The 13,883-nt window shown below is 42.4% G+C and overlaps 1 protein-coding gene across 4 annotated transcripts in view; it reads right to left on the reverse strand.

The window, feature by feature from the left end:
• Positions 1 to 13,883, reverse strand: part of LOC147032628 (inositol hexakisphosphate kinase 1-like) — a 51,012-nt gene that overhangs the window by 16,632 nt on the left and 20,497 nt on the right. For 2 of the 4 annotated variants that reach the window (XM_085870394.1, XM_085870393.1), the window contains 4 exons: positions 6,144 to 6,534; positions 5,164 to 5,407; positions 922 to 1,088; positions 657 to 832 (listed from right to left, as the gene is read on the reverse strand). In XM_085870394.1, coding sequence (XP_085726520.1) covers positions 657 to 832; positions 922 to 1,088; positions 5,164 to 5,407; positions 6,144 to 6,534 — 978 coding nt within the window. The remainder of the gene's footprint in view (positions 1 to 656; positions 833 to 921; positions 1,089 to 5,163; positions 5,408 to 6,143; positions 6,535 to 13,883) is intronic. The other 2 variants (XM_085870395.1, XM_085870397.1) reach the window with 2 other exon arrangements.

The following is a 13,883-nucleotide window of genomic DNA, read 5'->3' on the forward strand; positions in this document are numbered from 1 at the left end:
GTAAGGTTAGATGGGAAGTTCTACCCCAATAATTTGCTTCGTTAGCCAGCGTACACTCACTGTAATGCTTGGCAGTAATCCGAATGTGCGCTGAGGGCACGTGACCCCAATTAGCCGGCCATCCACAGGTAAGGTATCACACAAAGTCGTGTAACCCTGCCGGATTGGCCGTGCCAATCGGCGTTCGTGGTTTCTCAGCAACCTGCCGATGCGTGAAGTTATCTATGCTCAGCGGCATCAGAACCGGGCGTTCAGGAGGAACCCGAGTACTTCCCCTCGTGGCAAGCTTCTAACCCCGGATCCATGACAATATATTTGGTCTCCAAGGTAGCTGAAAGCTTCCGAGGGAAAATATCCAGCTCTCATCATTCCTTTGCATAATCAAATAAAAAAATTAAAGTGGTATTCTTTAGCATACATACATAGACTCGGATAGAATCGATATTTTGACTTTTGCAGAGAGAAAAAAAAAGAGACGTTTAATATGAACCCCCCCCACCCCCCGACCCCAACTGCTGATATTAAACAAAATAAAGAGAAAAAAAGAAAAAGGGGTGAACTCCCCCCCTCACCCCCACCCAAAGTAGGAAGTTTTATGATCTTACCTTTTTAACAACCCACAAATAAAAGAAAAAGGAAAGATCATAAATAGATACCTGCATGCCGCAGATACGCATGCCGAGTTCCACAGATGTGCTCTGCTGGCATTTCTTCATTTGTCGCGCCTTCTTTTCTTCAGAAGCATCATCGCCATGTTGCCGCGTCCCCATTTTGAGGTCCAAGATGCATGGGAAGGTGAAGTGGGATGCAACGTTTTCAAGCAGCAAAAACTCTGTTCAGTCACCATTAAGGTCCACATTCCTTAACTCTACATTGCCTATTCTCAGATGTTACAACTTAATCAAACAAGCACAAGGATACTGTAGGCTTTTCTCTCCTTAGATTCAGAGCGCATGCGGTTCAGCTGCTGCTTGTGGCATCGAAGACTCCAAGGGTTGTAGCTGATTTTCTCCAGGGCAGCACTCCCTCCACCAGCTGCCCCATCAAGGAAAGGGACCTCAGACTGCATGTGCAGCTCCAGCTTTGGGCTTCGTGCGTCATGAGTGTGGAAAGATGCGCAAATTTTAAACATTTGGTCAGAGCAATTTTAAGTTGGTGCAATTGCTTAAAATTGAGCAATCGCAGGGTGCTATTTACGTTTTCTTTGGTCTTTGTTTTATACAAGAGCACGGCTCATGGGAGAGCGAGGTGGCAGAGGGTAAAAAGGCAGCCAAGTTACAGTGGCAACAGTTGGACACTAAACAAGGGAATGAACAAACAGGAAGACGACAGGACAACAGTAATCTGCAAGAGGGTTGAGTTAGGTAGGGTGAATGGGGGTATAAAAGATCAAGGGTAAGGACTGGGAATTGGGGAGGGTGACACAAAATGGTGCTGCACAATTTGCTCGAAGCGCTGGAAGGAAGAACGAGATTGCCTCAGGAAGGATAGAGGTTCCACGAACAGGAGAAAAGAGGAACCAAAGAGTTGAGGTGTAGAGTTCGCTTGGATTTTCAGAGTTTAACCATACCAGGAGGGGGTTACTGGAAGAACACTTCGATGTTGGTGTTACTGGGGAGGGTCAGAAGACTGAGAGAGCAGAGGGATCTAGACCAAAGGAGAGGTGGTTAAAGAGAGAAACAAACAAACAAACAAAACAAAAACAAAAAAAAAAAAAAACAACACCACCTGTTTGAGATGAGAGCAACAAGACTAGTGCTTTTGTCTCGTTGCAGGAGATGCCAATAATGGCGAGAGCTTCAGAATTCAGATTCCAACAAAGACGTGATGCCGGGGAATCAGTCTCAAAGGGAGAGCAGTACTCCATTGAGCTAGGGTCAAAGGCCTTATGGACTGTAACTAGTCTGATTTTTCCTTTTAGGAAACATTGAAGAATAGTAAATGACGATAAATGATGGAGAACGCCGAGTTTGTGGCTGGTTTTGGAGGTCAACTTTGCTATATAGTCAGCCCGAGAGAGAGAGTTCATAGCCGATGGCAAGGCTGTGAGGTTCAGAAGAAAACTCTTCCAGGAGCTGACCATGAAAAGAGATTCTTTGACAATCCTTCTGGAGTGACAAGGTGAGACTGATTTGCCAGGATTGAAAGACATGTTCCATTTATCAGACAAGCATCTAATAGATGACAGATCAGAAAAGTGATGCAGCTGAAGTGTGCCTGTTAATGGGATTGGGGTACTGTGGGACAATGTGGAGTAATCTGCAAAAGAAAAAAAAAAGAAAAAAACAAGAGCATTTTCCAAATCATCAGAGGTCATTTATCTGAATGAGGAACAAAAACAAAGCTGCCTTGCAGCCCCAGGCAAAAATAGCATTCCTTTCCTGTTGTAATTCTCTGCAGACTACTGCAGTATATGAGAGTACAACTCTCATATACTATAGTTCTAACTGTAGCATTTTTGCCGAGGGCACTCCAGCCTCCACTGGAAAAGAAGAGGAGAGGGTTCCATGAACAGCAACATAATGACTGGATGAGTGGAGGTAGTTTGACTTGAATGCCAGGTATGAAGGTCACCTTGAATGTTGCAGGAAATGAAGCTCACAAAGCAGAGCAGGATGCCAGACATATATTCACGGAGACAATTCTGACCTCGTTTGATATTTCGAGCTTCCAACCATTGTCGAGAAAAGAATGGCAGCATGTCCAATAGTGAGTGACAAGGTCAGATATCAGACAGTTTCAAAAGAGGAAAGTGACAGCAGCAATTATGGATTCGATGATTTTACTTATATTTGAAAGGAAGCCAACTGGTTTGTGGAGAAGAAGATCCATTTTTGCAACCTACTTGTGGATGGGACTGCCATTTACTAACATCCAGGAAAACAGGAAGTGGACAGGTGGTCAAAGGACTGAATAGTGCAGAGAGAGGTAAAGCAAGAGCAGCAGAGAAAATTTGAGACTATGGGCACCGATAGCATCCAAGCTCGTCGCAGAAGCATGGTCGAGGCTGGACAGAACTCTTCCTTCTACAGCGAGCAGACAAAATCCAGTAAACCGCAGCTCCGAGGGGGTAATATCGAGACAGAGTGGGAATGGTTGATTGCATGAGATTTGGAGGTAAACATCAAATTGAGACATTGTGCCTTAGCTCAAGCAGTGCTTGCAGTGATGCCTTTTGAGGTAAGTGAGGGGATAGAGGGAGAGCAAACTCCAAAGATGGACATGACAAGGTACCACCAGAACTACGAGGAAGGAGACTGGTTGGAAAGTTCAGCCTTGAGATTTACAAAATAATGTTCTCTGGCTTGGTGCGAGAGGGACATCATTGTTGCAAGCCATATGGAGCAATCTCTGGTAAGCCTTTAGTCGGGTGAGCCTTCTGTGTCGAGAAAGCGAGCTGGTTGACCACAACAGCCTTGTCACAGAATTCAGTGTACCAGGACCAAGAGAATGGGCAGGAGAGCTGCAGACAACAATGGATAAACTAGTGTTGAGCAACCAGTTGTGCCTTTTCAGATTAAATTTAACTTATGGTTGTATTTCAATTCAGGACATATTTGATCAACCAGATACATTTCCATCAAGGTTAAGGCATTGCTCAATTTTCAGCCAGACACAAATCCATTGTACATCTTTGTATAGTGTTAGAAAAAGAAAAGGAACAACTTCGCATGAATCATGCAATTTTCTCCTCCCTCACATGTGGGGCTGCATTTTTTGTCCATTTCACTGATGTACGTGACCAACTCAGGTGCCCTGAAAACACATGTGGCACTAAAAATACATGATTAATCAAAGTGCAGGGATGTCACTGAATCTTCTTCCAAGGAGAGTGCACCAGAAATCAACATTCTTCTTGAATCCGATCTGGATCTTCCAATTTGTTAAATCCCGATTTAACGGTCATTTTTTGCACTGCTGTATTTTTACCTCCGCCACCGAAGGTTACGTTTTCACGTCCGTCTGTCTGTGAGCAGGACGTCTCAAAAAACATTATGGATGGATTCGGACGAAACTTGGTGGACAAGTTGGGTGTGTGATAAGGATGAATCGGTTCGATTTTGGGGAAGATCCAGATCAGGATCCGAGAATTTCATTAAAAGATTCTTCACCATTGAGAGATAAAGCCAAAAACGATGTATAACATGATATCTCAACAAGTTGTGTGTGGGTTATGACAAAACTTGGTGGACATGTTGGGTGTGTGACAAGGATGAATTGATTATATTTTGCTTCAGAGCCAGATTGGGATCCCACGATCCATCCATTGGGACCATACTTTGTGCAGAGCGTTGGTGCTGCCGAAACGGTCTCTTTGGCTGTTGGGCACAATCCTGGATGGGTCACCACTCCGACAGGATACCAGCATGCTGGCACTCATTTTGCCGACCTCGGAAGAACGACAGGCAGAGTCAACCCCACCTGGTATTAATTCAACAGCCAAGCAGGATTTGAACTCAGGATCCTAGGATCCCAAGCCCACCACTCTAACCATGAAGCCAACACCAGGCATATCCCACTATCAGTGGGATAAAAAAAAAACACAAACTCTTCAACCTGGTGGAGGTATGCACTCTATTGAGTGCTGTTCTAGTTTATAATAAGGCATCATTGTTGATTTATATCGTGATATATTCACGATAGTTCAAAACATAACATGAAGTGCTATTATGGTCCAAGTGACATGCACTGTATATGGAGTAGGGGAAGGATGTGTGTGGAACAGAACTCTGTTATTTCTATTACTTTATATTATATCTGCATTAAACATGGGCTGATCACATGCATAGTTATGTGTCCTCCTGCATCTGATCAAATACAAAACCAAAAGATAAAGGAAGCCCATTGGTAAATCGTAATTTGAGGGGGGCAGAGGGAAATGTCATAATCCCCTATATGATGTTCATCTACCCCACTGCACCATTCAGGTTCGTATGTATGTACTATTAAAAGGGCAAATCAAAGTGCTCAAGACCATCAACAACATAGGCTTCACCTTCAAAATTCAAAACTTCATTTCTCCCAAATCAAAAGCACGAATCAACGAAAATACAATTTATTAATAGTTAAACGTGTAACTATGTAAAGTAGAGGTAAGGCGAAAATAAACTCCAAATCAAAGAAAAAAAATTCAATAATCAGAAAGAATAAAAAAAAATTTACCTCTCCCCTGTATCATTGTCTGGGAATGTACGGTCAGTCTCTGATTTCAAGCTAGCTGCGCGCCTCATTCCACGGCGGGAGTGTTTTCTCCGAGGTGGCTCGGTGCTGGGCATCTCCTCTTCTTCAACGGCAGTGTCTGCCACTTCAATGGTGGTTGTGGTGGTGGTTGTTGTCGACTCACCAGGATGCGCCACTAAGTTTATATAGCCATCAACATCTTCCTCAAAGCGCACCGTAATAACACCTGAAGGAACAAGCCCGCTGCTCATGAGCGTAATGCAACCGTACTTATTGGATTACAATGATCAGGAATTTCGCACTGGTCACCATTCTCCCAACCTCTTCTTGTCGTTTTCCCAACATCGGATGAAACAAATCTCAAACAATGGAAGTGTCAGATACAGTGGAGTACCGTGATTAAGAACACTCGCTGAACAAAAAGTGATAATGAATGGAACTTTTGATATAAAACCCCATTTTCATGAATACATTTCAACTCGGTATCGAAAGGCAAAATTTTGGTCAAAAATAATCAAAATCCATCTCTAGCCATTGTTCAGAGATAAAGTAAAACTTTATATGAAGGCAAATTGAATAAGGGGGGCATTATGGCCAAATATAAAAGACAGGTTAAACCGTGTAAAATCAAAGGTAGATATCTCGTCATAGACATCAAAATCAAAAGTAGAAAAATTAAGATTCCCTGAGGAACATCCATTTATTTTTCAAGTGGGGACGGAAAGGAAGAGGGGGGGAAGTCCTGGCATGACAATTTTTTGATACAATCAGCCTGATGAACAGATCTGTTCTTTGTAACGAGACAACTGTGCAAGATGTACCTCAATAGAGCATCCAAACGAATGTGTGACCAGACCAAGGAGATTCAAACACTTTTTCATCTTTCAGGTCTGCCTAACAACATATTGGCTACTCCTAATTGTCCATTGTATCAGATTGGAATAAGCAGACTGTCATCACACCTTTGTAACGTGGAGTGGAGCGGCGTAGGTCTGGTGGAAGTGACTCATAGAAGCGCTGCTCGCGTGTGATGAGCGGCTTGCAGATGGTGTCATCGTCGAACTTCATCATACTCGAGTGCCCGCCTACCTGATGCACGAACGGCTCAAGCAGAACCGCCTTGCGCGGCCCGCCCCCAGCCATTGCCGCCCAAAGGCGCATACCCTGACCCTGCCTAGGCCTCCATTTGCGGGTCCGGTGCTCAAGGCCACATGGTGCATGGGACACTTTCCTTGGCCACTGTAAAGATGATGACAGCACGATGCTTCCTGAGCCGACAGTACTGCGGCTGGTGACGACTAGCAGTTTGGCCAGTGCTGGATGGTTTGCGGGAGAAAGTAGTTTGGCTCTCTGCTGTAATGACAAGGCAAAAGGTCAGGTGGTCTGCGCTTGCTCAGACAATGCCTTTCTTGCTCCAAAACTAGATTTTTCGTTTCTCAGCAAACGAAAACAAGGTTGGCATGACTTCATTTAAGAAAAAGCACAAACCATGCAACTAGTTAAACTTAAGATCACTCAAACTCCTGTGCAGATCAAAGGCACCTCATAGAGAGGTGCTGTATTGGCCTTGTTATGGATTTTAAAAGCCATGCATGGGTGAACAATGTTCAAGATCACACAAGTAACAAACAGAAAAGAGCCATTTCAGCTGTTTGGCACAAATTGGTGGAGGAATACTTGGTATAATCAACCAGCCTTGCCTTTTTGTTTGAACAACAAAAGTACATGTATGCATGATGAGAAATAGAGATAAATATAGGCCTAGTATATTTTCCTGACATCAATATCCCTTCCATTATTATTCTTCATCAATTACAATGGCTATTTCCATCTTCATGATAAACGAACTTGAGATGAATGAACAATATAAATGCAATACAATACAATTGTCATCATTACATGCAACACACCAAGAATGTTCTGGTATCTGCATCTTTGGAATGGCTGATTTGAAAAACATCAAAAAGTTGTACAAATGATTCAACCTTCATGTCGTGCAATAAAACCTTACAAATCGCCACACTTTGCTTTAAACGCTGAAAAAGTTGCTGGTTCGAACACAATTATTTCTTTTCTAATGACAACTCAAAGCAGAGCAGTGTGGTGAGGAGGTGAATATTTATAAGAGCTAAACAGATGAAGAATACTGCAAGTGTGGTTTGCTAAAATTACATTTAAAAAAAATAGAATTTTCCCATGCAGACTTTGAATTAAACTTACATGTTCGAATTTAGAAATGTCAGAATATTGGAATGAAAATAGGAAAAGGTAGAATGAGCATCTGTCTGTAGAAAGTAGGGTGCAAGAGGTCTGAGCAGGATGTAAATGTTCTGGATTATACATCTGTTAAGTAGACCAGAACATTCACCAGCACTGCCCACATGCCAATTTTTGGCACACCCCATCGCCACCCCCTCTCCCCCACCAATCAGCACTTTTTATGAGAAGACACTTCCCACGATATTCATTCCGCTCTCCCACCATTGATATTAATCATGGCTGGCCCTCTCTGTTGTCAATGGACTGGCGCAATGATCCTGCCTGACAACGGGCTATCGGCAAGAAGTGCTAGGATCTTCCTCTGCCAGCGGCTGATACAGGGACGACAGAGTTGAGAACACTGCACAGTTTGTGGGGGGGGGGGGAGTTTGATTGCTGAGAACAGTGCGTGGGGAACTCACACGGTGGAGGTATGTGCAGACACTGCATGGCCCAAATTAAGGAGTTGAGTAACACAGCATTCAATGGAGATCTAATATCCAAGCAAGCAGAACCTATAAAGGACTCGCAGCAATTTGAATATAGACAAGACCAGTGACACACAAAGGACAAGCAGCCTGGAGCTGGTGGTGAGGAAGCACATAAGAGAGTCTCAGTCGGTGGAGAGCGCAACATACTGCCCAGGATCTTCCGATATGCCACGGCCTTTGGCCTGGCAGTTTCACGTCCTCCACTTCCCTGCCAGTTATTTTAACACCATCTTCCCCTGCCATTTTGAACTTTGTTATTTTGCTTTTTCCCACCACATGGGACCTCTAACCTTGTGTAGTCCTCTGCTTGTGGGTGCAGATAAAGATTAAGACGAGGGCACTGTGGTGTGTAGAATTCTTGGTGATCATGTAGTCTCTTTACAAAATTGTTGTACACCAGGGGTCAAAGGGATTGGGATATTTATTATTGTCCATTGGTGGTAATAATTTATTTTGCATGAAATCAGTGTCAAAATCATTCCTTGTGGAGGAAGCATCTTTTCCTGCCATTATTGGAACTCATTTGAAAAAAGTGAAAGAAAAAAAATGATGAAGTTTTCCTTCGCAGATATACTAGATTAAACAGGCATGAGCTTCATTACTTTAGGGCTTAGGCCCAGCAGTGACAATATAATTTCAGAAGCATGTCAAGGAACAACAAGATAAATTAGTAATCATGTGCTCGCTGCTGTTCGGGTAAGGATGACTTGGGGTTCAAATCTAAAAAGGGGACGTTAAGTTGACCAATAGTTGAAAAATTAAAATGTCATTGTAGTTTTTGCACAACTTCGGCTATAAAGAGTTCTCTGACCATTTGTATTAAACAAAACCACGTTAAACTTCATATTTGGGGTCTAAATAGCTGGAAAACGTCATCACAAACTAAGGTTGTAGAATAATTGATCAATGTCCAGCCGAGTCAGTCGAGTGTAGTCAAAAAGTTGTTTATTAACAGGAAAAATAAAAACAAACATTCGATACACCAACGCAGCATGTTCAAACTAAGAGGTGATGGGCTTCTTCCTCTCTTTATGCTCTTTTTGCCCTCCAACAAATTTTCGTCGTTCATATTCTCACTCCACTTTTTATAATGCCCCTCCCCTGATAAATTACTCATTATCACCAGGGTTCCCCATGCAGAAGCAGATAGAATTTATCTGAACACACAATTTTTCTATGAAACATAAAATCTAACTTCTCGCATCAACGCTCGTCACATTTTACCTTGCTTGATATTTACAACTTGCATCTAAACTCAACAAAGAAAATCCAAAATTATATATATATATATATATATATATATATATATATATATATATATATATATATATATATCCACATACATACATATAAAACACACGCGCGCGCACACACACACACACACACACACACACACACACACACACACACACACACACACACACACCAGTTTAAAAAAAAAATCTTTTGAGAAAGCAGTATTTCTTAAGTCCCGTAATCACTCGTGTATAATACGCAGGGCATTTTTCAGATAGAATTCAGGAAAATACCAGTTTATATGCATTAACCCACACGTGAAAAATTAACTCCAGCTCAGAACTAGACATTTAATCAACTCAAAAGCAGTGTTTCGCCAATCTATGTGAGGATAGCCATTATAAATGGTCTTAAATGCAGCATATCAGATGACTTCGAACTTGTATGAAACAAAATACGATGAACAACATGACATGTTGAATGCACCGAACTCTGACTGAATGATATGTGACATCTATCAGGTTAGCACAATGTTAGCTCGTTAATAGCTTTCAAGTCTTCAGCAAGTCATTAGTTGAAGGAAACATGCAACTTTCAAAATGACATCATCTGCCCCAGAATGCTCAGCATGAACGTGCAGAAACAACAAGAAACGGCGTTGTTGGGGGCGCCATAAAGTGTATCATGTGTGCAAGAAGATTGCTTCCTAAAATGTTTTTGTTGTATACAATGTCGAGGCTCGTGTGAGAGCCAACACACAGAACATACAACAAGGAGATCAAGAGACAAGAGGGGCAGGAGAGGGAAGGAAAAACAGAAAGGAGCAGAGACATGAGGAGATCTGTGGAAGGGAGAGGGATGGGGCGGGGAACAAAGAGGAAACAAGATGCACACGACAGGAACTTTCAGGTCCTTAAAACACAGAGACTTTCAGGAAGGAAAGCAGGGAATTTAAAGGTAGGTTTGGGGTGGATTAATGGGGGAAGAAAAGATCGTCGTTTTGGATGGGGGAAGACAAGAGGTGGTGGTGAACAGGTGTTTTGAAGACCTGGAGGGAAGAGTGGGATTGAAGAGTGTGTGGGAGCTTGTTCCAAAGGCGGGAAAAAGACGAATAAATAAAAGAGTGAAGTTGAGCAGCGATTCTTGATTTTGGTAGTTTTTCCAGATGGGGTTTGCTGGCGGACCTTGAGCGCCCTGCGGAAATATGGGGTGGGGGGGGGACACACATCGCAGACAAAGCAGGGGGCGAGGCCGGAGAGGAGACAGCAGAAGACAATGACCACCGACCTGCCTGCAGTGAGAGCAAGATAGCCAAACACAGCATCATCACGGGAGATACCAATGATCCGAAATGCCTTGGTTTCCACAGCGTGAAGCCGAGAAAGGTGAGAGACTGGAGCACCAACCCAAAACAAAGAGCATTCCTCCATCAGGCTGCAGACAAAAGCTTTGTATGTGGTCAGGAGCTCAGGTGTGCCGAGGAAAGACTTTGCACGACGGAGGATTCCCAGTCGGCGACTGGCTTTGGAGGTCAACTTGGAAATGTGGCTTTCCCAGGAAGGATCATGGCAGATAGTGAGACCCAGAAGCTTGAAAGAAAGGACTTCTTCAAGAGGATTGTTGAGAAAGTAGATGGGGGGGGTTCCACACAGTCCTTTCAGAGAGACATAGTGAGAGTGTGAGATTTGTCAGGATTGAAAGACATGTTCCACGTGTTGAACCAGTTTGTGATTCTATACAGATCTGCAGAGAGTGAAGAAGCCGCTGCTTGCCGATCTGAGGGATGACATATGGTATGGCAGAGGGTGGATTCAACAGCAAAGAGATAAAGAGGATTTTCCAGTCAGAGAGATCATTGATGAAAACCAGAAAAAGAACAGGACCCAGAACACTGTCTTTGGGAACTCCAGGCTGGACAGGAAGAGGGGATGAGAGAACGCCATTTCGGGCCACACGTTGGCTGTGACAGAAGAGGAAGTCTGCGAGCCATGAGTGGAGATGACCTTGGATACCATCGGAAGAGAGTTTGGTGATCAGGGCAGGGTGCCAGACCGTATCAAAAGCTAACGATATGTCTGAAGAGATGGCTCTGATCTCATGTTTGGCATTTAGGACCTCCATCCATTGTTGGGAGAGCAGAAGTAGCATATCCAGGGTTCAGTGACCTGGTCTGAATCCAAATTGATGATCGGAAAGTAAGCAAAGATCGTTTCACAAAGCTTCAAAATTCTAAAAGAAGTCAAAAATACTTGGGAAAAGTACACAGGACAAAGAGTGGTGCCTCTTCACAACGAAAAACTTGGAGAAACTGTCAGCTCGCCGAACGGGACACCTGCTCATATTGCAAACTCCTGACCATGTGGGCCGGTGCAAGGCCCGAGTGGACCAACGTGCAACACAAACTTCCGACGGAGTGCCCGTCGAGCACAAGCGAGTCACTGTAAACTGACACACAACGCATGAGCAAAAGGCCTTGTTAGCATCAATACATCATTTCAAAAACTGTGTATTCTCAAGCAGTCAGTTGTACTGCTATTCACGTGCTAATCAGGTCAGGTCAGGTATGGGAGCATGAGCATGAGCATGTGCCAATCCCCAAGTTTATTTTGCTGCTTCAGTGATGTATATTGTTTTAAAGGTTTCGATAAAAGGTTTTAAAAGGAAACGAAAGCATTATAATCAAAATATATTAATTATTCCAACAAAATAATTGTTATTCAGAACAAAGTTTTTTTTTAATGTTCAATGTTGCACAAGATATCCCACAAAGCACTGCATTTTAAAGACGGTGGCACCGAGTAATGAAGGTTGGTCTTCTGTTGGTACAAGAAATCTGGAGAAAGAGCTTTCACTTAAGTTCTCATGGATAATATGCACCACACATTTTGATCAGATATTTCAGGGAGGTGGGGAGGGGGATGGTTAATACACAAAGGATTACGGTAAGCAAGTCACATCAAATAAAACTTGATATGAACGATCGGTTCAATACTTGTCATTTTAACTTGCTCGATGGTTTGTGCTATTGAAGAATCTACGTCCCCAAAAAAAATGATCATCTGGCATAGTTCCAAGCTGCCAGTGGGTAAGCAGAGCTCATTGCTGTTTTGCTGTAGGTTTGAGGCAAAGATTGATGTGGTCAAATTCATTTTCTACATATCCATGTTCAACCTAATAATCAAATGTGAACCAAAACTATTTTCAATCTTGTTTCCAAAATGAAGAAATCCAATCAAATACATTCTAAATAGCCAAGCACATACACCCTCAATTAACATAACATCAAGCCTTTCTGTAACACCAAACATGAGCATCAGCAATAACGGGAGTTGAAAGCAAGGAAGCAAGCAGGCAAATAAGTAGAGTAAGCAAGCAAATAAATCAATTGGGATAACATGACACCTCAACCACTCCCCTAATACACGAAGGATTGCGGTAAGCAAGTCACATCAAATAAAACTCGATATGGACGATAGTTTCAACTTAACAAAAACTACTAAAAAAAAAATAAACCCCAAAAAACAAAACAAACAATAAACCAATGTCACCCGCAGGTTGACCCGTATCTTGCCAAAAGGTGACCACGTGTGACTTATTTTAGGTCACACTGAGGTGAACAGAGCTGCTATCCACCAGGAGCGACTCCTTGAGGAATATCTGCCTACGAGAGATTCCGATGAGAATCGTTCTACAGAGTAACCATGAAAAATATGCGTTTGCCTCATAACGTCACCAAATGACGTCATAATGTCTTAAGCTTGACATATCTAGAAAGCACTCATAGAGGTGTTCAATTTGAGGCACTACACGATATGGTTCCTAAAACTTGAAAATTTGACCTTGGGGTCAAATACGTTCGACCTCAGGCGCTAACCATGAAGGTCAAGGCCAATCGCCACCAAAAATTAATCAGCTGAGCGCCAGACCATGAACTATATTCCCATGAAGTTTCAAGACAATCCGATCAAAATTACTCAAAAAATAAGGGTTTCGTCGACTCCCCTGATTTGCGACAAAGTGACCTTGACCTTTGACCTTGACCTTCAAAATTTTGTGCACTGAAAGGGACCTCTATAGGCCTCTGATATGCGAAGTTACAAAAATTTCCAATGATAACTGTGCTCTGCAGAATTTTTTATACGTGATTCCAAACAAACAAAAATAATAATAAATAAATAAAAAAACGTACAAGCTGACTCACATATCTTGCAAAAACTTCGTTTTGGCAAGATAAAAATATTTATTTCTTTAATTTAAAATATTTTTTGCATTTTCGACCTTGGATCTTGTGTCGATGGGTGCTCACACAGGTTTGATGGGTTGAATGGCCTCCACCTGTGTTGGATTTCCTTGTAACCCCAAAATTTGCAACCAACCCATACTATACTGCACAAAATTTTCTTCATGTTAATTTTCCAACGCATACTCTGCAACAATTACAGCCAAAATCAAACAGAACTACTAAACTTTGGAAAAATATATTTCCAATGAATTAATAGTAATAAAAATATAAAGCAATCATTTGCACGTGCAGACATATCGACTTAGAAAACATAATTTGTTCAATCTTCAATAATGTCCCATTTAAGCTCAACGCACTTTGACCAGCACTGCTGCAGCTTGACAATGCCCATCTTGTAGAAGTCCTTGTCCCACCTGTCCAGAAAATACTTGACAAAAGTCTGAGGGATTTAATTATGGTGAATAGGCTGAATG

Source organism: Eptatretus burgeri, chromosome 2 (genome assembly GCF_056783735.1).
Source record: "Eptatretus burgeri isolate ZD-2024b chromosome 2, Ebu_testis_v1, whole genome shotgun sequence".
Taxonomy (NCBI): domain Eukaryota; kingdom Metazoa; phylum Chordata; class Myxini; order Myxiniformes; family Myxinidae; genus Eptatretus; species Eptatretus burgeri.